Here is a 24,532-nt window from a genome sequence, read left to right as displayed (position 1 = left end):
GGAGCAGGTGTGGGAGATATGAGGTGACATGGAAGGAGCAGGTGGCCTGAGGAGGCATGGAGGCTGTATAGGGGCATGTGACGTGGGTGGAGGATGAGGGGTGAGGGTTTAAGGACCTGACATTCATCATTATGACTGAACCAATGTCCTAGTAATCAGAGGTAGGCATTGCTGCCTGCCGGCTTCGCCAAATACCGGCCTCTGCTGCAACCCCTGACCCACCTCCAGAGGTGACAAGACTGACTTCATCCCACTCCCACTTCCCCAGAACAAAAACATGGGCCCTTTTAAAGGGGGCAGGGTCTGTCGAGTTGGGAAATTTCCCTACTTGATCTCCTGCCTCCTCCACAAAAATCCAGCCCCACAGGTTTCCCTTTATCCAGCCTGCTTGCTACATCCTCAAATAACTCTAATAAATTTGTCAAACACAGCTTCCCTTTCATAAAACCATGTTGACTCTGCTTGATTGTATTATGATTTTCTAAATGTCCTATTACTATTTCCTTAATAATGGATTCTGTTGCCAGCATGGACTACCTTTCTTTCCATCATGCTATTCTGTTACTTTATTTGAACTCTCATTTAATACAATTACTGATTCCAACTGAAGGGTATTGCAATGTAAGCACTGGGTCCAGTATTCTTTTTTTAAATTCTTTCATGGGATGTGGGCAGCACTGGCAAGGCCAGCATTTGTTGCCCATCCTTAACAGCTATTCTTAGGCCATTTCAGAGTTAAGAGTCAACCACACTGCTGTGGGTCTGGACTCACATGTAGGCCAGACCAGGTAAGGATGGCAGATTTCCTTCCCTAAAGGACATTAGTGAACCAGATGTGTTGATACAATAATGAAAGGTAGTTTCTTGGTCACCATTACTGAGACTAGTTTTATCTTCCAGAATTATTAACTGAATTCAAACTCCACCAGCTACCATTTGAACTCACATCCCCTGAGCATTAGCCTGAGTCTCTGGATTACTAGTCCAGCGATATTACTACTATGCCACTGCCTCCCCCTTTCAATGACTGTGATGCAATGAGATCATCTTTTGACAATCCTCAGCATTGATGGTATCAATCCACCAGTCAATCCTCCTCAACCACAATGTAGGACATGATGTAAAAAAATGATGCAATAACAACCAAAACAACCAACATGCCCTCACTTTTTAAAACAAAGACACCTGAACACATGACATTCATACATATTGAATAGTGTTAATTTATTAAAAATAAACCATTTATGGCACAGGCAACATCATTCACTGGACTTAATTGACTAAAACCTGTTAAATTAGTAATGTATTGGGATAGCTGCATTTGATGGTTTATTTTCTAACAATCTCTGCTAGTTGTTTTCATGTTATCATTGTCAGGATTCTAGTTGTAAAACTAGACTTCCTTGTGGTGATTCCAAAGTAACTTTCCACATTTGGGTAGGAGATAAGATAAGAAAGCCCTCTGCTCAAAAAGCCACATACATCCTCCCAGAATGCACCCAGTCTGTGTCATGCCTCTGTCTTCTGATCTTTGACCTCTGGGTTCCTGCTCTGTGACTGCTGTACCCAAGGGATAGTAGCAACTGCCAGTGACATCAAAAATAACTTGTAGGTTTCTAAAAATAACCTTTGTTGCAGAAAATATGAAAAAGTCGACAACATAGTGTACGGGCTCTATTTTCACTTTTGGGAGGGAACTCAGCCTAGCAGGCATTACGCCTATCCAAGAACGACAGTGGCAATAATGAAGAATGGCCAGGTCTCATTTACATTCTGTGGAATGGAAACTGATATGAATGATGAGCAGGCAGCTGGTTTTTGGATGGTATCAGGCTGCCATTAGGGAAGCAAACAGTTTCCAGCATAAAATAAGTGGTTGTGAGGGGTTTCCAGGGGCGATAACGGTCAGTAAAGCGGGTAGGAAATCCAAGGCAAGTGAGGCCCAAGGTTGTGTTGGATTAACATTATAGAAGAAAAGTTATTCCTAATATCTGAATAGCTTCTTGCTATATGATTTTTGTGGGCTTCAGTAACACATATTTATAGGTGAAAAATTGTAACGAAAAGCCAATTCAGGAAGATTATGATTTGGAACTGTCAGCAGTTTAAGGATTAGAAACAGAAACCATTCGCAGCTTTGAATATTTTTCATTGTAATTAAAAATATACAGCCAATTGTGCAATAAAAAATGCTTACCATACTTCATTGCATGTTCCTTACTACCCCTGATAAAATATTGTGTGATAGGCATTACTGTATTGATAGAAATTGAACGTTTTGAAATTAGCGTTTCACATATACTTACCCTAGAGATCCAGAATAATAGAGAATCCAATACAGATTTATACATATTTCCAAATGCATTAAGACTCAGTATGCAAAAGATTTCCATTCTCTATCTACATCTAAGGATGTAGCACGTGCCTTGAGTATAGCTTCTAGTTTTCAGATTTTGACAGCTTTCACACAGCGAATTGTTAAAATTTGAAGGGCCCTTGCTATCGTGATCACTTGCATTTTCATTTGTCAGGCATTGGACACTCCTAACATTTTTATTAAAGGCCATCAGATGCATGCTTTCAATCACAGTCTTAGCTCCCAAGTTTTTTCCTCAAATTTGACTTAATTTTCTTTGAGCTCCAATAATGTGATCTTTCCTAGATTCCTTAATATGGGTACTTGAGGATGATACATCTGACTCATTTCTCAAAATGTTATGCTTTAGTTCTAAAGGTGTACAGGATATAAGGTTAGATTCTAGGTTAGTAAGGCTCCTTTAAAGTTCCTGCTCTTGATTGCTTTTCAGCAATCCTTTCTGGAATATCAGTTAAGCGAGCTATTAAGTGTCACGAGAACTGGGCTCAACTTTGACATTTTCCATGGTTGAATTGCCGGCAAATGCTGACTATTGAGACATATGAAGAATAACCACTTGAACAATATATCAGAGCGCCACCAGTGCCCATGAAACAGTAGGCTGGATTTTGTTCCGACAACGGGGAATCCCCCCACTGGGGTTTGGTCGGGGGGGCGGGGAGGCCCAATGCAATTAAGTGCTTATCAAGTACCTAACTGGCCAGCATCAGGTCTCTCACGCAATCATGCTCCCAGTGGAGTCGAAATCCCACGCCTGAGAGTTGCCAGCTAATTCCAGACCTTTGGTCTAGGAACGACACTAGATTTCAGGACACAGACGACTGAGAGTGGGTTGGGGGTTAAGGGGATGGGGTTGCCAGAGAAAGGGATGGGGGTTCAAAGGTAAGGGCAGGGGGTGACCTTCAGCAGCGCCCCCATCCTTCCTGGGTTCCTCTATCAGCACTGAGCGGTTGACAATGAAGGAACACAGCCTCCCCCATGAGGCTGCAGGCAAACCTGGCAGGAGAGCCATGTAAGTCCTGTTTAATCCCTGAGCCATCACTAAATTTCAATGGTAGCAAATTTCACATTCTCACCGCTCTCGGGTGAAGAAATTCCTTCTGAATTCCCAATTGGATTTCTTAATGACTGTCTGTTTAGTTATGCTCTTCCTCACAAGAAGAAACATTCTCTCTGTATTCACTCTATCAAAACCTTTCATAATTTTAAATAACTTTATTAAGTTACCTCTCAGCCTTCCTTTTTCAAGAGAAAAGAGATCCAACCTGTCAATCAAATCCTGATATTTATATCCATGCAAATCTTCTCTACACCCTCTCCAGTATATCTTTATCTTATAATATGACAACCGGAAGCACAGCAGTAACCTAAGTGTGGTATAACCAAAGTTCGAAACAGGTTTAGCATAACTTCTCTCTATTTAAAATTATTAACTCTGTTAATTTTTGGTGAGAATTTTGGTTCAAAGCACTACTTTACCAGACAAAGCTTTTTATTTCAAACCTTATTCAGGTAAGAGACAGTATTAAGTACTTAGTCTGTTAAATTGTCTATCATAACACTTAAAAAAAGTACCACCCAAGCTCCATCATTCTGCACTCTGGACCAGATCCTTAATGAAATCTTTAAAAGTTGATGGCCTATTGCAGCACATGGCGTCTCATACTGAATCCCTCTAAAAGCATATCCAGTGTATTCCACATCTACATTGCCAGTGCCAAAAAATAACTACATATCTATTTGGATGGCCAGAGACTGAAGCATGATCCCAACCCAACATACTAGGAAGTGACTCTAGGTAGGACTCTGCCCTTCGGGGAACATCTGAAGAAAACAGCAGCAAAGGTTAAAACCAGGAACAACCTAATAACCAAGCCTGCTGGATCTATGTAAGGTGCTGCTGCTGCAACACTCCAGACCTCAGCACTAGCCCTATTGTACACTGCAGCAGGGTACTGTGCACCTGTCTGGTGAAGGTTATCACACACATCTTGCTGAGACTCAATTGAATGCAACAATGTGCATCATAACTGGAACTCTCCACTCAACACCCCTCCTCTGGCTTCCTGTCTTTGCAAATATCACTCCACCACACATCCGCTGACTGATGAAAACCCACAAGCTGGTTGAAACCATCCATGCTGCACCTCACTTTTACCCTAAAATGACCTGTTCAACCCACCTACTGCCTGCCATCCATTTCAATACCCCATATGGAGCATGCTTCAAGAGCAAGATCTGCTAGCAGACATCCTTTGGATCATGGAATGGGCAACACGGAAAGTACCCCACCAATTGAATGGCAGGCTTTGAACTACCACGGCCACAGTGGTCCTTACTAACCAGGATCAGGATAGGATAGGGCCACTGTGCAGCCAACATCCATCACTGGGGTTTCAGTACAAATCCCTTTTGCATAATTGTGGAGAGATACAAACAATGCTGCACTAATCACCTTAAACTCAGCAAATGAGGAGGCTATTGCTTGGCTTTGGGGGTTTGTATTTGCTAAATATATAATAACACTTAATAACACATCTAATTTATCTAATTTAATGAACTGTATGAAACAAACGCTCAATGTAACTGAAAAATTTACCTGATGATATATATTATGCTATTTGATGTCAATTGTTCTAATCATTGCCATTCAGCATTAGCAAATATCATGTTATGTTCATTAGCAGTGCTGCTACTAGATGGATTTTTATTGGCAGTGAGCCTAACACCCTAGATGTTAAAAAATTTCCATGTTCCTCTCTAGCTCCCTAAATGGGCTTGCACCTTGTACCTGCTGAAAATGGATACTGATCACCATGTGGGATCTGCTGCTGGTGGTGTTCCAGTTAGTTGATGCGACACTTCTGTTCCGAATTCCTTGATCCAACAAAGCCTCAAGTTGCTTAAAACTGCTACATGGCACTGACTTAAGGCACTCAACATAAAATCCATGCCTGCCTTCCCGCACTCTCAGGCCATTAGGCTTTCGACCCTTTGACAGGAGGTCCTGAACCTTCAAAACCAAAATATGTAATTATCAACATGGACTGAAATAGAATCTATGGAGCAACAATACACAAAGCAGGTTTACAAATAGTAGGCAACAACCTGTGCCCAGTCATCTGAAATAATTCAATGCAGATTCATAAGACTTTTAGTTGGTATGAGCAAATAATAATAACTGAGAGACTTGAATTTTTTTTGGTTTTTTGTTAGAACTGTGCAGATTATACAACAATATGGTAGAACTGCTGACACAGTGTTGATAGAAGCAGGTTATTTCTAGTAGCTGAAAAGTTAAGAGCAGAGAAGCCAAAGATACAATATTAAATTGAAGAGATTTAGAACAGAGGGCAGGTCGGATGAGCTCATTTACACAGAGTTGTAATGGCCTGTTCCCATATTGTAACTTCTACATATTTCTAGTGATCTCTTAATATGTTTGTTGAATTTTCATAAGAAACAAACGAACTTAAAAAAAATCATATAAATCAATAAAAGTATGTGACAGAATGGCGAAGCTGCCATTGCACCAAAGGGAGGCAAAACTTAAGTTGTGTCCACAATTGTCCTTGTAGAGGGTTAACTTTTGCCTATTCAAATTAGTAAACAGCACACATCTACGTTTGCTCCATCTAGTTAAGTTTTGTACAGTGCAATACTTACACGTACCTGTTCATTGTAGATCTCAAACATGCTAAAATAAACCTACAAAAGACAATTGAGAATCAATAAAGGGGCACTTTTTGGTGCCATAATATATTTGAAATCAACTCATATTTACTGTGCATGTGATGCCTACTCCTTACATAAAACTGTCCGTCCTTGTTTTGATGCTGCTTAATTTCCTGGAAGAGTTCTTCACAAATCATGGGAACAAGGCCCTTGTTTCCTCCATATCCTGTCATCAAATAGCTCTTCCCTGATCCAGTTTGTCCATATGAGAAAAGGCTTGTATTGTATCCCTTCCAGGCATTCTCCAGGATAGCTCTCCCAATGTCATTAAAGACCCGTTCCTTTGAATAAATGATATAAATGAATCCATCCTATTTTTCAAATCCCAATACAATTTATTCTAAATTATTATTATTTAGCTCAAGATAAGGGTTTAATGTTTTAACTTAAAATACTATAAAAGTGTACAACATTTCAGATTTTTTTAATATTTAATTGCACATCAGCATCTATAATTATATTAAAAACCAACTAATGGTTGCATTCCTATACCTTTGTTTTAAGAGAGGCTTATCTGACTGACCTGGTTGATGTATCTACTGTGAGGTCCGTCAGGCAGATAAACTCCTTGGTCATTCTCAATATATCCATCAGTTGACCAATAGCAATAATCAAAGGTAAAGGTTTTTTTGTTGCTCAGATCTTTGGGATCCACAATGGTACAACTATTGCCAGCCATAGAGATGATACAATTACTTTGCATTGCTTTTTCTCTCTGACAAAATCAAGTACAGGAAAGAACACATATTGATTAACTTAAAGACACTAGTTCTGAAAGCCAACAGGATGGCATCTTGATCATGGCCACTGGTGACATCCAATGCTGATCATACTAATGTTTGTGGAGACATTTGGAGCGCATCTAACTTCCCTGGTTCAAAGTGCCACTGCACATGCATCTGTGGTGCCATCCACTATCTACTTTTTGGGGGCAGGTTGCTCACCCCTCATCGACTATATGCAATCTTCTATTAACCCCTTCAACTGATTTCAATTAAAAGGAAAATTGGGTAATGTTCAGCAGTCTGCTCCAGCCTGGTCTCCATGTAAGGACCATCCCACCAGAAGGCCAATATACTGTATCTCACTTGGCCTACCAGCTTCTGGTCCCAACTAAGCTGAAGAAGCAGGAGACTATGGGATTATGGTGCTCCAAATCTTGAACCTCATCTTCCTCACCCTCCCCTGATGACATTTCCCTTTTAAGAGATAAGAAATATGTCTTTTATGAGTTAAGATAAAGATCACCCCAACAAGGAAGACTGCAAAATCCCTTAAAGAACAGAGACCTAACCCGAAGTAGAGTTACAGCAGGAACTGCCACCCCATTGTGAGTCCTTGGTATCATTAACCAAATGATAATTTTGTTGATGCACCAGTACGCTAAACAATTAAGAATTTTGTTTATATGCTGAAGAAGCTCCATGTTCTATTCCAGTTTGGCAGATTTACAATCAAGGGCAGAATTTTCCCGCTGTTGTGCAGGGGCGGGCCCCAAATGTCCAAGCATAAAATGATGCACGGTGACATTGGGCGAGTGTCCCGACATCACCACACGCCTTCATGATATTTGGCTGGGCATGTGCGCGATGATGTCCGATGCACGCCCGCCATTAATTAATGGGCCACTTACAGCCCTTAAGTGTTTGATCGACGCTGACTTTTCGGCACCTGTGCAATCTTTGGGCTGGCGCACAGGCACAATGGGCAGGCGGGTAGGACACATTTGACATAACCTCATCCACGGGTGGGATAAGAGGGCTGACTGGGGTTGTGAATGTGTGCAGTCAAGTATTTATTTTTGAGAGTTTTTCAAAATTGCCTGTGTGATCTGCAGTATTTCAAAAAGCACACCAGCTGCTTTTTCTGGACTCTTAACCTTCAGGTCAGCGATCTGCAGTGAGGAATCTTTTCCGGGCCTGCAGGTTTCAGGAAGCCTTCCCTTAGCCTGGGAATGGGAGCTGAACTCTCCACTGGAGGCACCTCCTCTGAGGAGGAAGGGAGGGCTAGAAAGAGGAGGAGGCCAGGAGTATACATTCAGCCTCCAGGGAAGCCCCCTTTGGGAGGAGAGGCGCATGCATAAGGGACGTAGGGCCAACAGGAGGTCCAAGGTGGAAGGGGCCGCAGAAGACACCACTATCCTCCTGCCAGGGTACACAGGTGGCGAAGCAGCTCCCTCAATATGTCTGAGTGCAGTGCCGAAGGAGGCTCCGAGTCTCAAGGGAGACAGTCAACTATATCTGTCAGATGATTGGGCCTGAGAACTGTGTGGATGGACATGCCAGTGGCTCTAAAAGTCACAGATGCCCTCAACCTCTATGCCTCTGGCTCCTTCCAGGGCTCGGTGGGTGATCTTTGCGGTGTTTCCCAATCAACTGTCCACACTTGTGTCAAGCACTTTACAGACGCTCTGTTCAGGCGTGCATTGACTTTCATCCAATACCTTTGGGACCAGGTAAGCCAGACACAGTGAGACAGATGCTTTGCGGCCATTGCTGGCTTCCCCCATGTCCAGGGTGCTATAGACTGCACACATGTGGCCATCAAGGCACCAGGCTTGGGTGGCTTCATCAACAGGAAGGGCTTCCATTCCATGAACGTGCAGCTAGTGTGTGATCACAGGATGGTGATTTTACAAGCCTGTGCAAGGTACCCAGGCAGCTCCCACGATATCTGCATCCTCAGACAGTCGCAGGTGCAGGGGCTCTTCAGTGCACCAGCCCGGCTGGATGGATGGCTGCTGGGTGACAAGGGCTATCCCCTCAGAAGGTGGCTCATGACGCCTCTCCGCCATCCAAGAACAGAAGCTGAGCAGCGGTACAATAGAAGCCACGGCACCACAAGGGCTGTGGTGGAGAGAACCATCAGTCTTCTCAAGACGCGCTTCCATTGCCTGGACCGTTCAGGGGGGCGCACTCCAGTATCCCCTAGATCGTGTCTCGGTGATAGTGGTTGCATGCTGTGCTCTCCACAATCTTGCGCTGGAAAGGGGGGACGCAGTGGACGATGAAGACTTTGATGCTGTGGCTGCAGCTGCACACGATGAGTCTAGCAGTGAGTCCGAGGATGAGCACGCACAGGAGAATGCTAAGGGGGTAGACGCTGACCCAGGCATACTCTAGGGAGGCAGGGATACCCGGGAGGCTTTAATCCAACGAACCTTCAGCTAGCACACCACAGATGGTCCATCAGGACAAGCCTGGGCTGTTGGCTCGACACTCGACACCTGAGTGTAAAATCTGCCAGGTTAGCAACAGTAATTAAGGGCATTGTTAATAAAGGTGAATTTCCAAAAGGCACTCATTACAGTTTTGGAAACAATACACATGCAGAAGAAAAGAGGCACCCTCAGCCATGGTGACATATCTGAATTTAATGTGTGAAACAAAGCAGCTTATTACAAAAAAAAAAGACGAGTGTTACAAATCAAATAAAATCATAAGGGCCAATAAAAAACCACCAGTGACAAACCCATGGTGTGCCTACGGTGCCTTATGCTTCTGTTTCCGAGTGCTACATCTTGGTGCTGCTCCATTGCTCAGAGTGGCATCTGAGACAGCCTGCTGACTGCTGTCCTGCTGGCCTTAATGACCTTGATGGTCATCCTCTGGCGCGTGGAGCCTGTGGTGGCCCCGCCTGGGAGGGAGCTGCCTCATTGGATGCCACAGTCACTGGGAGAGGGGCAGAGCAACTGCCGCCCTCATCCGAAGCGCCATGAGAGGAGCCGGCAGAGACGACAGGCAGCTGCTGTGCTGACATGAGGTCGCTTCAGAACTCCCTGCTCACCTTGGTTGGATGGGCACCAAGCTGGGAAACCTGATGCCCACACCATCTCCCACACTGGCAGTGACTAGCTGAGGTCAATGCTGGTGTGAGGGCTTGCTGGTCAGACCACATCCTCAGGAAGCCCTGACGAGTCCCCTGGAGTAGGCTCTCCACGAAAGTCGCCACTCTCTCCATGGAGGACACATGGCGCTCGGACATGTGGCTCATTGCTTCAGAGGGCGTCCGCATAGACTCCTCCATCACGGAGACCAAGCGAAGCATAGCCTCATGTATCTCTATCAGATGCTCCCGCACACCCAGCCGCATTTCCTGCACCTGCTGCATCGCGAACAACTCCAGAGCACATCATCAGGCACCAACTGAGCATGTGCCTGGTCCCCTGCAGTCCTCCGACTGCTGGCGCCATGGGCACTCTCTGTCTCTGTCAGCTCCTCCAGTGACTGTGAAGTGCCCTCACCACTGTGCCCCAGGACACTAGCCGTTGTTCAAATTCCCACCAAGGTGCTAGTATCTACGTTGGTGCCTGCTTCGCAGAAATGGTGTGACGCTGGTGAGACTTCAGGGCTCTCAGGTGTGAGACGGGGCCTCTGCTGCTCCTCCTCCTGGTCCTGCTCCTTCTGATGCTGAAAGGAAAAACAAGGACAGTGGATCACTTAGCGTGGAGACAATAACAAAGTCCATCCCTGTCCCCCGGATCATTATACACTCATCCTTCCATAACCAATGGTCAAGCCATGTTGCAAAATTAAATCATCTAACAATCAGCAATGCCATGGCTGTTGGGAGGACAATGCTGACCTCACTGCTGGGCATAAATACCTGGCCATGGCAACCCAGCCTCACTGACACCAGTGGACCTGGGTTCATGGCGCCTCTCCAGATCCAGGACCGCCTGCTCGAAGCGGCTAAGAATGGTGATCTGCAGCTGGCCGCCACCAGTCCTTGCACGCTCTGCTGCGTTATGAGCATTCTTCTCCTGAAAATGAGAGAAGTGCATTGATTAGGGAAAATTGCACATGGACTCTGTTCACGCGAGCCCACCCCAATCAGAGTGGGACATATCAGGGCTCCAGAGCCTCCTCACCCTACTGCTGCTGAACACTCGCACAAAGAGGCTGGGCCAGCTCCCCACCCACTACCACACATGCGGCTTGCATCATATTAGGCACCACACAATATATTCTTCCATAGCAAGGAGGGGCAAGCACATGGGGAACAGAGGGCAGCTGATGGTTCGTTGCCACGCCACCTTGAAGCCCCCCTCCTACCAACTCATCACCCTGACTAGGACGTATCCTGGACTTCTAACCCAGCGCCTCTGGGTTGTCCCCACGTGGGACTCAGCATAACACATGCTGTGGGGGCAAAAGTACATCTCCTCATCTCCCTCTCAGACTGACCGCAGCATGGGCAATATCTGCTGGCCCACCCAGCAAAGAACAAATGCTGTCAATGATTCAATGCAGTCACGACACTCGGATTTGAAGGGGGGAGGGGGGGTGGGGGGGGTGGGGGGTCTGGTGGGTGGTGGGTAAGTCGACCTGCTGGGTTAAATCCCCAATGTCAATGTGATACTCACCCTGCCAGAGTGCAACAAGTCATTGAAGCGCTTCTGGCACTGGATCCATGTGTACCGCACCACATCGCAGGAGCTCACCACCTCCGTCATCTCATCCCAGGCATGTTTTGTCATGTGGGGGGGCCTCCTCCTCCCATCCTGGGGGACCAGCACCTCCCACTGTGCTGCCACCTTCTCAAGGAGGACAGCAAGGCAGTCATCCCAAAAACAAGGGGCACACTGGCCTGCCGCCCTACCCTCGGGCCTGGCCTGTCCCCCCGCCCTACCCTCTGGCCTGGCCTGTCCCACTGGCCGACACTCCGGCCTGGCCTGTCCCACTGGCCTACCCTCTGGCCTGGCCTGTCCCACTGGCCTACCCTCCAGACTGGCCTGCTCACCAAAAGCCCTCTGCTGTGGCCTTGCATTTGCCATTGTGAGCAGCCTAGAAAAGGCTGCCAGGCCTTCTTTTAAACAGGCTGCCAGGTTGCCATTGGACCCCGCGGTCTGACCTCACCCGCCACTGGCTGCCCACTCCCGCTATCCTTGGGAGTAGAGAAATACTCTGGGCTGGCCTTAATTGGCCGACCCACGTAAAATGGCAGCGCGGACCCGATCGCTGGCCCAAGTTTCTGAACTCCACCCAGCTGCTATTATGTACAACATAGACACCAGTAGTGGAGAATATCAAGAGAATGTTTTATCCTGTAAACACTGTCATAATTTGCTCATGCACATCCACTGTTTTGAATATGAGCTGGTCATGATGTTTTTTACACATGCCAGTATATTTTTCTTTTCAGGCTCACACTGAGTCCATGAACATTAGGAATCATTTTCCAACTTTATATTGTCAGTGGGGAGCCTCGGCAATTGGCTTCTCTTATCCTAAAGTCAAGTGCATCCTGCACATTTTTCACCATTTATAATAATGGTAGCATACACCAGAATCTCCTGCAGGCAAGGCTCCCTGTAGGAAGCACAAAATTGGAAAATGACCCCTGTAGTCCTAATCAGTTCGGATCAACTAGTGGCCTCAAAAACAGATTGATTGGCCATAATTTCATTGCAGTCTGTAGGATCTTGCTCTGAACAAAATGGCTGCTACTTTTGCTTACATAACAAGTTACTGAACTTCAAAATAATTTGTTATACATAAAGCGTTTTGAGACATATCTGAAAGAAAGCTGTTATGTTAATATAAAATGGTTCTTTATCTTTCATGTGAATTGTCAACATGCGGGATGCCAATGGGAGTAAGTTTATCACTTGCATGTAATTTCCACAAATAACAATGGCATTGACTTTGCACAACACATTTAAATTCTAATCATGCATCATTTCATCTTTAACGGCAACTTTCAACAATTAATCTGCCATCCACATCAAGATAGAAGTTCACCTCTTTATCCTGGTCAGAAACTCATTTAAAATTTTCCTTTATCAACATAAAAAAAATGATAATTATTTACACATTTAATGGACCCCAAGGAAACTTTTAAAAAATAAAAGTGATCAAACTTTCCAGTCCTCTCCAGGGCCTGATGCCTCTCGACACCAGGTTTCCTGGGCATCTTTACCTGGCAAGGCTGGCACTATATGTTGATAGTTAAAATATGGTCAGGGTCTGAATGACATCATCAGACTTTGACGTTTGAATCTCAGTGAGGACCTACCTGCCTGGGGCGAGAGTCACACACTGTCTGAAAGGTGCCTATTAAAGTGGCATGGGATGTGTGAGCAGTGTTCCTCCGCTGTGTGCCATACTGCTGATATTTTACCCCCTTCCACAAGCTTCATTCTTGTGGGAGCAGGGTAATTAAAGGCAGACATAGCTGAGTAAATTCATTATTGCTTCCAACGTGCCATTTCAGTCTGCAGCCGACTGAGGGAAAGAATATTTGAGAATCAGGATCTCAAATCGAGACCAAGGCCATGGTTTTCTGGGCAGCAGTGATCTCCACACTTCTATATACTTTGGAGACTTGGACAACCTACAGCAGGCACCTCAAAGAACTGGAGAAGAGCCATCGGCAGTGCGTACACAAGGTCATCCAAATCCGATGGCAAGAAAGGTGGTCCAACAGCAGCGTCCTCTCCCAAGCCAACTTGCCCAGCACCGAGGCGCTAATCACTTAAAATTAACTCAGTTGAATGGGACTTGTCACTTGTTTGCCTGACACCAGACTCTGAAGCAAGTGCTTTGCTCAGAACTTGGTCAAAGCAGGAAACTCTCAGGACATCGGAAATGCTTTAGCATTGTCAGAGCATCCCTGAAGAGGTCAAACATGCCCCTCATGGGAGACCCTGGCTTGTGACTGAGGGTAAATAAACTCAGGGTTATAATTTACTTACAATACCATTTTATCACCAAATAAATTAAAATGATATATCATGGCTTATGAATGCATTTTTAAATTGTTTATTTCAATCCTATCTGTTGAAATAAATAATAGATTCTACAGATAAGTTTCATGGCGGGAATTCACTGGAATTTTAAATATTGAAATGGATAATCTTACCTGATTGAATGGGCGTACACGCACAGCAACTTTCAGACTATTTACGTTAAGCATTATGAGATTTCTCCAGTTAAGCAGAGTGATACTGTAAGATAAAAAAATACAGTGAAGAAAAGCAGTGAAAATTATACTGTGAGATAGTTCATCTACTTCGTGCACTGCTAATGTTAATGTATTTATCCCTTGCTGATCTCTTGTTATGGTGTTTTATATACTGCTGTACAAAGAAGGTGACCTTTGTGTGACAGTATTCAAGTGCTTAAGGTGTAATGTCAATGGCATATCCAAAGCTGAAAGGTACCCAGTCAAAGCTCGGTATTGGCCACATTGGTAACTGAAGAGGTATAATGGAGAAAGTACTGAATTATTCTACAAAAGGCATATTAATTTTTAATGCCTATGAACCAAGCTTTGGAAACTAAACTGGTCACTGGATTTAGAGAACAAAAAATATTTACAGATAATTAATTACAAAAATCTTTGTTTTTTTATTTTCGGTTTTTCACATATAAAAGTATATAAGATTTGAAATTTTAAGTAAGTGGTTTAATTATTTAACGTCATCAATTTTACAATACTCATTATTAATTTAATCAACAACTCGTACATGTGACAACTGTATTGAGATTATATTGAATTTCTTGTGGGCTCGATATAATCCTATATTAAATGAGCAAGGAATATATTTGTTAAGGTTTTCAAACAACTTTACATACATCACTTCCAATTAGTTTACAAACTCCATTTTACAGACTACCTGGCTCCATTCTAGATCTAACTAACTGGCTGACTCATTTCAACATTAATATAACATAACTGATGTTAAAAGGAATGCCTCTAAATTACATTCTCAATCTGGTATATCAAAAGAACAATAATTACTCATATAAATTATTTTCTGCTGGATAAATGCACAAATTTTAATTTTGTTACCTCAATTTTTTACTTTGCTACTAATGTAGACAACACAAATGTAACTTTGGTTACAAAGTGGTTTAGCAATAAAACATTGACCATATCAAACAAAGCTATTGATTTTTCTTGTATCTTTGTGATGCTCCTCCTTGGCAAGTGTGTGTCATCGGAATATCTCAACCACATTGATAAAATTCAATAAACTGATAACAAGTGAAGACAAAAAGATGACATTGGGAAATATTGAGCTGATGGTTGCCCGAATCGTGCTTGGAAAACAGGCGATTGATGTTTGAAAGTCTTGTGCACATTGTGCACCCATTTGCCCATCTGAGAAGGCACTTCTTTAAATAGGCACCCAAAGAAACGCAGGGAGTTGTTTAGATATGCAAATCAGGGTCCTTTGCCTATTGTAAAACCCCAGTCACAACTTTCGAGTAGAGATGAGTGATCCTTGTATGGTGCATGACAATCTTTTCTTTCCAAGCATTCAGAGGCATAACTGGTGGGCTTTAGAGGATTCACTAGAGGTTTTTCGCAAAAGTTAAGAATATTGGGTGTGAAATTTGCTGTTGCTAGCTCTTAGGAAGTCCTAAACTGAAGAAAGTGTTTTGTACAATACTTTCACCACTTCCAGCACATGGTGTCCAGCACTGACTGATAGGGTGTCAGCGTGAACGTACCAGGAATATGTTAGAAATATGTAAGAGTGGGTGGATTGTAACTTCAGACAGCCCCTAATGCTAATTTGGCACATAATCTTCCATGTAGGTCCATATAATACCTTCTCTTAAATAGTTGCAATTAACTGAACACATTCAGCTGTATAAGCACCCCACCTTGCAACCAACACCACCACCACCCCCCCACCACCCCGCCATAGTGCTATTTAAAGGGCTAACCATCAAACTTCCAAGTGAGGTACTTTTGACTTACTTCAGCTGGTGAAGAGTTAGGAGAAGTACTGGGAACAGAATTAGTCTACACCAAAAGCATGAAAAGGGTTCATAACAAATTTACAGCCAACCATGGTGAAAAATTGGCTGCCAATTCCTTACATGTAAGTTTGGTGCTTCAACATAGAATGATTTAATCTATACTGTGTTCTCTGTTATTGGACGAGTTTTGCAAACTTTTTAGATTTTTAAGGGAGCGGTGCTGGATCTTGACAAGGAGATCCGAGGAACTTGTAGGTCTGTCAGGGGAACGTCTGCTTCAGTATGGCGGCTATACAGTAGCTGTGATTCCTCTTGGGATGCAGCATGGCTTAGAAATAGAGTACAGGCAGTGGGGAGGAGAAGGCGTGTGTGGAGTGAGGAGGAGGAGGAGAACACCTTTCAGTAGAAGGCCCTATCTCCCAAGGGTCTTTCAGGAGCATTTTTCCTACCTCTAACTTAGCTAGCAGATGTGTGCGTGGTGGCTAGACTTCACTTAGGAGCTGGTGACTGAACTGTGCCACTTCCTGCAACCAAGCCTGCAGCATCACAGCAGGGCAAGGACAGTGATGCCAGCGGCCATCAAGGTCAACATGGCCCTAAATTTCTACACCAGTGGATCCCTCTAAGAGGAAGCAGGTGACAGCTGATATGTTCACTATCCATTGCTGCATCAGGATTGTGACACAGGCCCTGTATAGGAGGAAAGGGGAGTTCATTATCTTCTCACTGACCAGGGAGAAGCAGGAGGTCAGAGCACATGGATTTTCCAGGCTGGCAGGCTTCCCAATGGTACAGAGTGCAATTGGCTGCATAAATGAGGCTCTGTGGTCTCAACATGTTAACGGAAGATATTCCCTAACTCCAAGGGCTACTATTCTATTAATGTGCAGCTCATATATGACCATGAAATGATGATTCTTTCAGTGAATGCCCACTATCCTGGCAGCAGCCACAAAGCTGCCATCCTGCATCAGTCAGCTGCTCCTGCCGTCTTTTGCTCAACAAGAAGAACCAGAAACTGGCTGTTGGGTGTCAAGGGATATCCGCTGTATACCTGGCTAATGATTCCAACCAGGGGAAGACAGTGTGACTACCATGAGACTCAGGCAGCAACCAGCAAACTTGTGAAGCAAATCTTCGGCATGTTGACGTGATGTTTCCCCTGCCTGAACTGCTCAGGACAGCCCTCCAGTACCCACAGGAGATTGTGGTTATCTGCTGTATCCTCCACAATCTCACCATCATTAGGGTGCAGCCATTGGCACCTCAGGAGGAGGGGAGGAAAAGGAGGAGAAGAGGGAAGTGAAGGAAGGAGATACCCAGAACCTCTTCCCTCTGGATGACTGTCCATCAGTCCAATTCCCCTTTGATGTCATCGCCACATCACTCTTATCCACAATTCCCAAACTTTTCAATTCCTCTGCTATGGATCACAGCATCATCTTGGCCAAAATCCTGAAATAAAAGCGACCAATAAAAAAACCATTTCATAGCAACTTTATACAACAACATTTTCAACCATACGTACAGGGCAGGATTTTCGGGTTGTTGGGTGGGCAGGCCTGGGTGTGGCTGGGCAACGGTCCGCTACCCGCGATCGGCCCCGAACCGCGATTTCACACTGGTTGGCCAGTTAACGGCCAGCCAGTATGAAACGGGCGCTGAAAAGTACAGTACTGCTGGGGTGGGGGCGGGAGGAGGGCGAGCGCTGAAGTCTGCACGGGCACAGGGGAGCGCACAATGAAAGCCCCCTGAAGGCAGAGAGCAGCCTCAGGAGCTGACAAACTTTAAAATCAAAAATAAAGATTTGGAAATTCTGAAAATAATGTCCCCACATAGGACTCAGTCACATGAACATATACATAGTAAAAATCATGTCAAAACATCTTTTTTTAAATTAATGTCGGAAAGCCCGCGGATGGGGTTTCCTCAAAAGTGCAAAGGCCGCCTGTTGGATTTGCCCACCCTCCAACTGTAATGTTGGACGGGCAACAAAAAAATCTCCCTTAATTAATAGATTAATGGCCTTAATAGGCCTTTTAATTGTTGGCGGGCGCGCGTGAGAATCAGCAGCACGCCCATCGACCGAAATATTGCACGAAGGTGTGATGACGTTGGGACACTCGCCTGACACCATCGCACGCTATTTCATGCCCGATCAGGTCGGGTGCGCGCCCACCCTGGCACATAAAATTCTGCCCACAAAATTTAACGATGCACCCGAGCGCATTTCCTTTGTGCCTGGCTTGCGGGTTCCTCAACTTGCCTAATGGCTGCTGGAAGGTTAACAACCTGCCTATTCATCACAGTTATGGTAGCTATCACAGATTTAAAGAGGGGCTGTATGGCATCACTAGTTTACCAGTTATGATTGGTTATTTTATGGCATTGTTATTTTAGTAGTAGAGCTGTTAATAATTGGAGTTACTTGAAGGAGGTTTGTACTATGGTAACAATAAATTCTATCAATGATTACCAGTATCTTTGTGTTATAGACCTGAATTTTTCCCGCATCGGTCAGGCGCGTGTGAAAGAGCGCTTCAATTTCCCTGAATCACGGAGCTGCCTCAGGGAGATTGAAGCGCTTTTGAAAAAAATAAATACATGTAATAAAAATTTAATGAAACATGTCCCCTCATGTGACTGTGTCACATAAGATGGGACATGTTTTTATTTTTCATAAAAAGTTTTTATTCAATTTGTAAAAGCTTTAGGAAACCTCATCCCGCTCGCAAGCTGGGAGAAAAGTGCACACCTGGAACATACTAGCAGGACCAAGACTACTTCCGTAATAGAGGATAATGGAGTAAGCTGATTGGAGAGAAGCAGTGAGACAGTATTCCTAAATTAGATTTGAAACTGCACTGGAGCTCTCGTATCTAAGATTTGCAGCTTGGATGGGATAGCAGTCTAGGTGTTGATTGTCTGGATGGGGGAAGAACTGGATTAGGGAAGCTAGCCGAGTTCAGGGAGAGGATTTTCAAACCAGGAAACACTGGTTGGAAACAAAGAGCTATTAGAATTATTACCTGTTGGATATCTAGACAAGTAATTCAGACAGCTAGATTTATAATCCAGAGCATGAAAATTCAAATCCCACTATAGCAGCCTTAGAATTTGTATTCAGTTACAAAAGAAATGCTGAATGCAAAAAGTGACATGTAAAAGTGACTGTGAAGCTTTCAGATTGGTGTAAAAAGCCAAATAGTTCCCCAACAGGTCTGTTAAGGAAGGAAAACTGTTCTCCTTTCTTGGTTCAGCATATATGTGACTCCTGTCCCACACCAATGTGAATGACTCTTGATCTTCCTCTCAAGTGACTTAACAAGCCTCTCCATTATATCCATAGCAACCAGACATGTGCAGTCAATATTGACTATGCCTGTGACTAAAAATGAATGAATAAAAGAAATTGATGTCTTACTTTGTTGCATCGCATTATGAATAAATTTGGAACAAATGAGGTAATCATAAAAATGGAAGAGGGTGTACTAAGATCAAATGTATTCCAATAATGTCACTGAATACCTGAATTCAACTAGATGATAAAGTCAACGGTAACTGACTCTGATCGACATTATTTTCAGCTACTACTTACTCAGACAGATTCTGCTTACTGCATATTACATAGACAGGGCTTTAGCTTCTTTTTGTCCTAAAGAGTAGAGGCACTATCATGTGTTCTTCTTTAAATGTGCAGATCTAGTTCAAATGTTGTCATCAGAAAATGATGGACATGTTAACTGAAATCCTTTCTGGAGAACCCTTGTGACTTCCCCATCAAGCCAACATGGCAGCAAGGGGGACTGGTCTCAGAAAAAGCCCAAAATGGTAAATGGTTTTATATTTTTATAGTTTCCTTGTAGGGTCAGGAGAACCAAGCGTGTGCCTCCAGGCCCAGCAAAAAAATTTCCAGCTTCCCCTCCTCATCTTTGACTCAGCTGCAGGCCTGGGAGCATATTTGTAGTGTAATGGGTTAATAAAATAGATATGCTAATAAGTGATGTAGGCTATGATGTATCTGTGACATCAGCAGTCATGTGCTAGCCACTCCATACAGCAGTGTACTTTGTACAATATTGTTTAAAAATAAGGGGTCACTCATTTAACACAGAGGTGAGGAGAATTTTTTCTCTCAGATGGTCGTGAGTCTTTGGAACTCTCTTCCTTGAAAGGTGGTGGAAGCCAAGTCTTTGAATATTTTTAAGGTAGAGCTAGGTAGATTCTTCGTTAACAAGGGGGTGAAAGACTATGGGGGTTGGCAGGAATGTGGGGTTGAGTTTACATTCAGATCAGTCATGATCTTATTGAGTGGCCAAACAGGCTTGAGGGGCCAAGTGGCCTCCTCCTGCTCCTGTTTCGTATGTTTGTATGTTCAGACAGGGAGCATTCAGGGGAGATGTGCCTACTCAGCAACCCACCTTGTATATTTGTACATCGTGTAAAAAAAATAGTTTGGAGTAACCACCTGGGTCAGACTACAGCACCTCCTCAAAATGTACACGACCTAGCATGCCCATGAAACAATGGTCCGTAACTACCGAGTTCCCCAGTGTCACATTTGTGAGGTACCCCAAAGATGTGCTGGGGAATCCCTCTGGCAAGTTCCCAAGCAAGGGTTTACATGGCAATTGCCCAGAATTGCTAACTTCCCCTGGACAATTGCACTGCGCTGGGAACAATCCAAAAATGCGATTTAAATCACAAACTTTGGATGGTTCCGCCGGGGTTATACCAATAATTACCCAGAAAAAGTTAGAAGAATTAAAACCTCTTTTAACTTCTGGGTAGCTATTGTAAAGACCCAGACCGACACCACGGGGCTCCCCCCATCCCCCCCAACCTCCAACAACCCCACCAACCTCACCCCCCTCCCCGACATTGGATCTCCACCCACCCCCGACCTCAGACACCCCCCATCCAACCTCTGGGCCCATTCCCCCCACCCCCGACTTCCGGACTCCCCCCGCACCATACCCCACCCCCCCGTCACAGCTCCACAACTTCAGATGCTTTGTCAGGAACCTCCTTTTCTGGAGTTGCCTGAACATCAGGTACTTTTGTGGCACTTACAGTTCTGTGTCCTCAACTTTTATAGGAACATCAGAAATGTCAGTCCTGGGCTCAATATCCTCAACACGAAATGCAGACACGGTCAAGGTCTCTGGTGGAACCAATTCTTGGTGATTTGACTCTCTCTTCCTTAAATGGTCTACGTGTTTATGGATGATCTGGCCTTCCACCTCCACGTGGTAAGATAAAGGTCCAGTCACCACACTTATTTCACCTGGTAACCACTTTGGTCCTTCCCCGAAATTTTTCGCATATACCGGCACTGCAATGATTTCCTCACACGACTATGCCAGGCGTGTCTAGTTTTCTGGCTCCCCTAACTCCTTTCCACCTTCCCCTCTAAAGTAGGCATTATTAAGCTCAATCTCATCCTGAGACAGCGTTTCAACAATAACTCTGCAGCTGTGACTGTGTGAGGGCAGTCCTGTAATGGAAAAGAAAGCATACTAGCTTGGTTGCTAAGGAATCACCAATTAGCTTTTTCATGCCTGCCTTGAACATTTGAACCGTCCTTTCGGCCAGTCCGTTTGAGGAAGGGTGGTACAGTGATCCCGTTGAGGCTGATAAACCGTTGAAACTCAGCACTCGTAAATGCTGTATCGTTATCAGACACGACTACTTCTGGTAGTCCAAAAATGGCAAAACTCTGACGTAGTTTCTCAATTGTAGTGGCCGACGTTGGAGACTTCACCTAATATACGTCCAACCATTTTGAATGGGCATCAACAATGAGCAGAAACATTGTTCCCAGGAAAGATCCAACGTAGTCAATGTATAACTGCACCCAGGGTCTATCTGGCCATTCCCATGGGTGTAACAGAGCTGTTGCTGGCAACTTCTGCAGTCGCTGACATTGTACACATTGCTTTACTAAATTCTCTATTTCACCATCCATCCCAGGCCACCTCAGATAGCTGTGTGCTGTGGTCTTCATTCGTAAAATTCCTGGATGGGCACTGTGTAGTTCAATTAAAAGCGGCTCCCTTCCCTTTGGAGGAACTAACACTCGTGCTGCCCACAATAAAATGCCATCCCAGCTGGTTATTTTGTGTCTTCTGTTGAAGTACAGTTTCATTTCATCAGATACGGGCTCCTGTGACCAACCATATAGCACTTGTTCTCATACCTGAGATGGGACTGGGTCCCGACTTGTCCAGTCTCTAATCTGTCGAGCACTTACTGGGGAGGAATCTAAGAAATTTAACAGCAAAACAAGTTCCTGTAGAACTGGAACGTGCTCATCATTTTCTTGTAAAGATAAATGACTAAGGGCATCGGCGTTCGTGATTTGATTGCCAGGCCTATGTACGAAAGTATACTTGTATGCTGCCAGAATTAAGTCTCATTGTTGTATTCTTGCTGAGGCTATGGGTGGTATAGCCTTGTCCACATTAAACAATCCTAGCAATGGTGTGTGGTCTGAAACGATTGTAAAATGACAGCCATGTACGTACTGGTGAAATTTCTTGACACCAAAGACGATGGGCAGGCCTTCTGTTTCTACCTGCGAGTACCCCTTTTCTGCTGTGGTGAGTACTCTTGATACATAACCTATTGGCCGTTCTGTGCTGTCGTCCATCCAATGAGAGAACACCACTCCCACTCCATAGGGAGATGCGTCACATGTCAGCATCAATTCTTTTGTCTGGTCATAATGCACTAATAGATTGGACGAGTGCAACAACTGTTTCACCTTTATGTAAGCTTCTTTCTGGGGTGCCGTCCAAGACCAATGTTGGTTCTTTTTGAGTAGAGAATGCAGGGGGGCAGCACGTAAACAAATTGGATAGAACTGCCCATAATAGTTGATCATTCCTAGGAACGATTTGAGCTCAGAGGTGTTCTTTGGTGCAGGTGTTACTCTTATGGCTGTCACTTTCTCCTCAACCAGGTGGAGGCGCTATTAGTATTTCTGTATCTTCTTTCTACACGCCTTCTTCCTTGTAGCACAGGCTTTAATCTTGGCCTTTTTTTTGACTTCGCTATTGGCCAGACTTCTCTCATTTGCAAGCTCAACTCGTCTGAGTTCAGTGGCTGATTCTCTCAAAATTTCATTATCTGTCTGCTTCTTGGGAAATTCTACGACTTTTGCTTCTAAGGCCTCTTTGGCTTCATTTAGCTGATTCTTAAGCTCGTTGTTAGACAGCTAGCTTCACAGAGCTGGCACTGCCTTGGAGTTTATCCAAACTCCTGTCTCCTGGCTGTATCCAGCTATAGGTGACTTGCAGGGCTTCTTGCGAGCACTCTCTGATTACCAGGGCTTCCCCTGAACCCTCTTCAATCACCAGGGCTTCCCCTGAGCCCTCTTTGCATTTCTTCTGCTGTGCTTCCATTCTACTGTTTGAGGCGTCCTTCATTTCTTCATGGACAGAATTTTGCGTTCCGCGGGCGGATGAAGTATTGCACGATGACATCGGGCCAGCGTTCCAACGTCATTGTGCACTGTCGCGATTCTTTGGTTGACGGGTACACACGCGAGGCGGCAGCGCACCCGCCAACAATTAAGAGGCCCATTACGGCCCTTAAGTTGCATTTTTTGCTGCTCGCTCAACCATTTGGTGACATGTGGGCGAACAGGCCGGGTGGTCTTTGTATTTTTGATGAAACCTCATCCAAGGGCAGATTGAGGTTGCCAGTGCTTTCTAAAAAAACAATAAAACATTTTTACCATCCTTTTTCACATGTCCCTCTTCTGGTGACTGAGTCACATGTGGGGACATGTTTATCTCATATGTTAAAAGCTTATTTTTGTATTAAAACTCCGTCAGGTCCTTGAGGCAGCTCTGTGCCTTCAGGGAGCTGTCTATGTGCGCTCCCCCTGCGCATGCGCACACTTCAGCACTTGCGCACCTCCCGCCCCCACCGTGGCAGCGCTGAGGTTCCCAGCACGTGTTTCACGCTGGTTGGCTGTTAATCGACCAGCCAGCGTGAAATCACGGCCGGAGCCCGATCACGGGCGGCAGTCGGTTTTGCGGCCGCTCACGGGACTGCCCGCCGGGCCCATGCGATGAGGGAAAAATTCTGCCCCAAGTTGCTGAATGGTTACACATTCCTTTTGCATTTGATCCTGAAGGACAATCAACTGTTTTTTCAACTGTTTAATTTCTTGTTGTCTTCCCTCTGGGGTCTCCTGTTGCCCTTGATGGAGTCGCCCCCTCTCTGGGGTCTCTTATTCCCTTCGGCAGAGTTGCCCTCTCTCTAGGGTCTCTTGTTGCCTTCTGCAGTGTTGCCCCTTTCTGGGGTCTCTTGTTGCCTTCCACAGAGTTGCCCCCTCTCTGGGGTCTCTTGTACCCTTCCTCAGAGTTGCCCTCTCTCTGGGGTCTCTTATTCTCTTCGGCAGAGTTGCCCTCTCTCTAGGGTCTCTTGTCTTCCACAGCGTTGCCCCCTCTCTGGAGTCTCTTATTCCTTTGGCAGAGTTGCCCCCTCTCTGAGGTCTCTTCTAATTTTCTTTCCATAGCCATTTTTCTTGTATTTACCACTTTAAATGTATTACCACTTTAAGAGCAGTAACCATTTTTTTTAACTCAGGCAGTTTCTGGAGCTGTTGGTTTTTCTGTGCTGTGTTTCCCGTGCTTTTTGTGTTTTGGCAGGATCCCTGCGATCGTGGTCTTTTCTGTCTTTCAACCCTGTG

The 24,532-nt window shown here is 44.7% G+C and overlaps 1 protein-coding gene across 1 annotated transcript in view; it reads right to left on the bottom strand.

Moving 5' to 3' along the window:
- LOC121292341 (kinesin-like protein KIF28P) overlaps positions 1–23,415 on the bottom strand; it is a 73,333-nt gene extending 49,918 nt beyond the window's left edge. The window contains 7 exon segments of the mRNA XM_041214193.1: positions 5,169–5,384; positions 6,044–6,085; positions 6,187–6,393; positions 6,636–6,827; positions 13,976–14,060; positions 15,816–15,871; positions 23,281–23,415. Coding sequence (XP_041070127.1) covers positions 5,169–5,384; positions 6,044–6,085; positions 6,187–6,393; positions 6,636–6,827; positions 13,976–14,060; positions 15,816–15,871; positions 23,281–23,415 — 933 coding nt within the window.
- Between the last annotated feature and the right edge of the window lie 1,117 nt (positions 23,416–24,532).

The sequence above is a fragment of the Carcharodon carcharias genome, chromosome 20 (genome assembly GCF_017639515.1).
Source record: "Carcharodon carcharias isolate sCarCar2 chromosome 20, sCarCar2.pri, whole genome shotgun sequence".
Lineage (NCBI taxonomy): Eukaryota > Metazoa > Chordata > Chondrichthyes > Lamniformes > Lamnidae > Carcharodon > Carcharodon carcharias.
The sequence above is the reverse complement of the archived record's forward strand: the minus strand, read 5'-3'. Positions and strand labels throughout refer to the sequence as shown.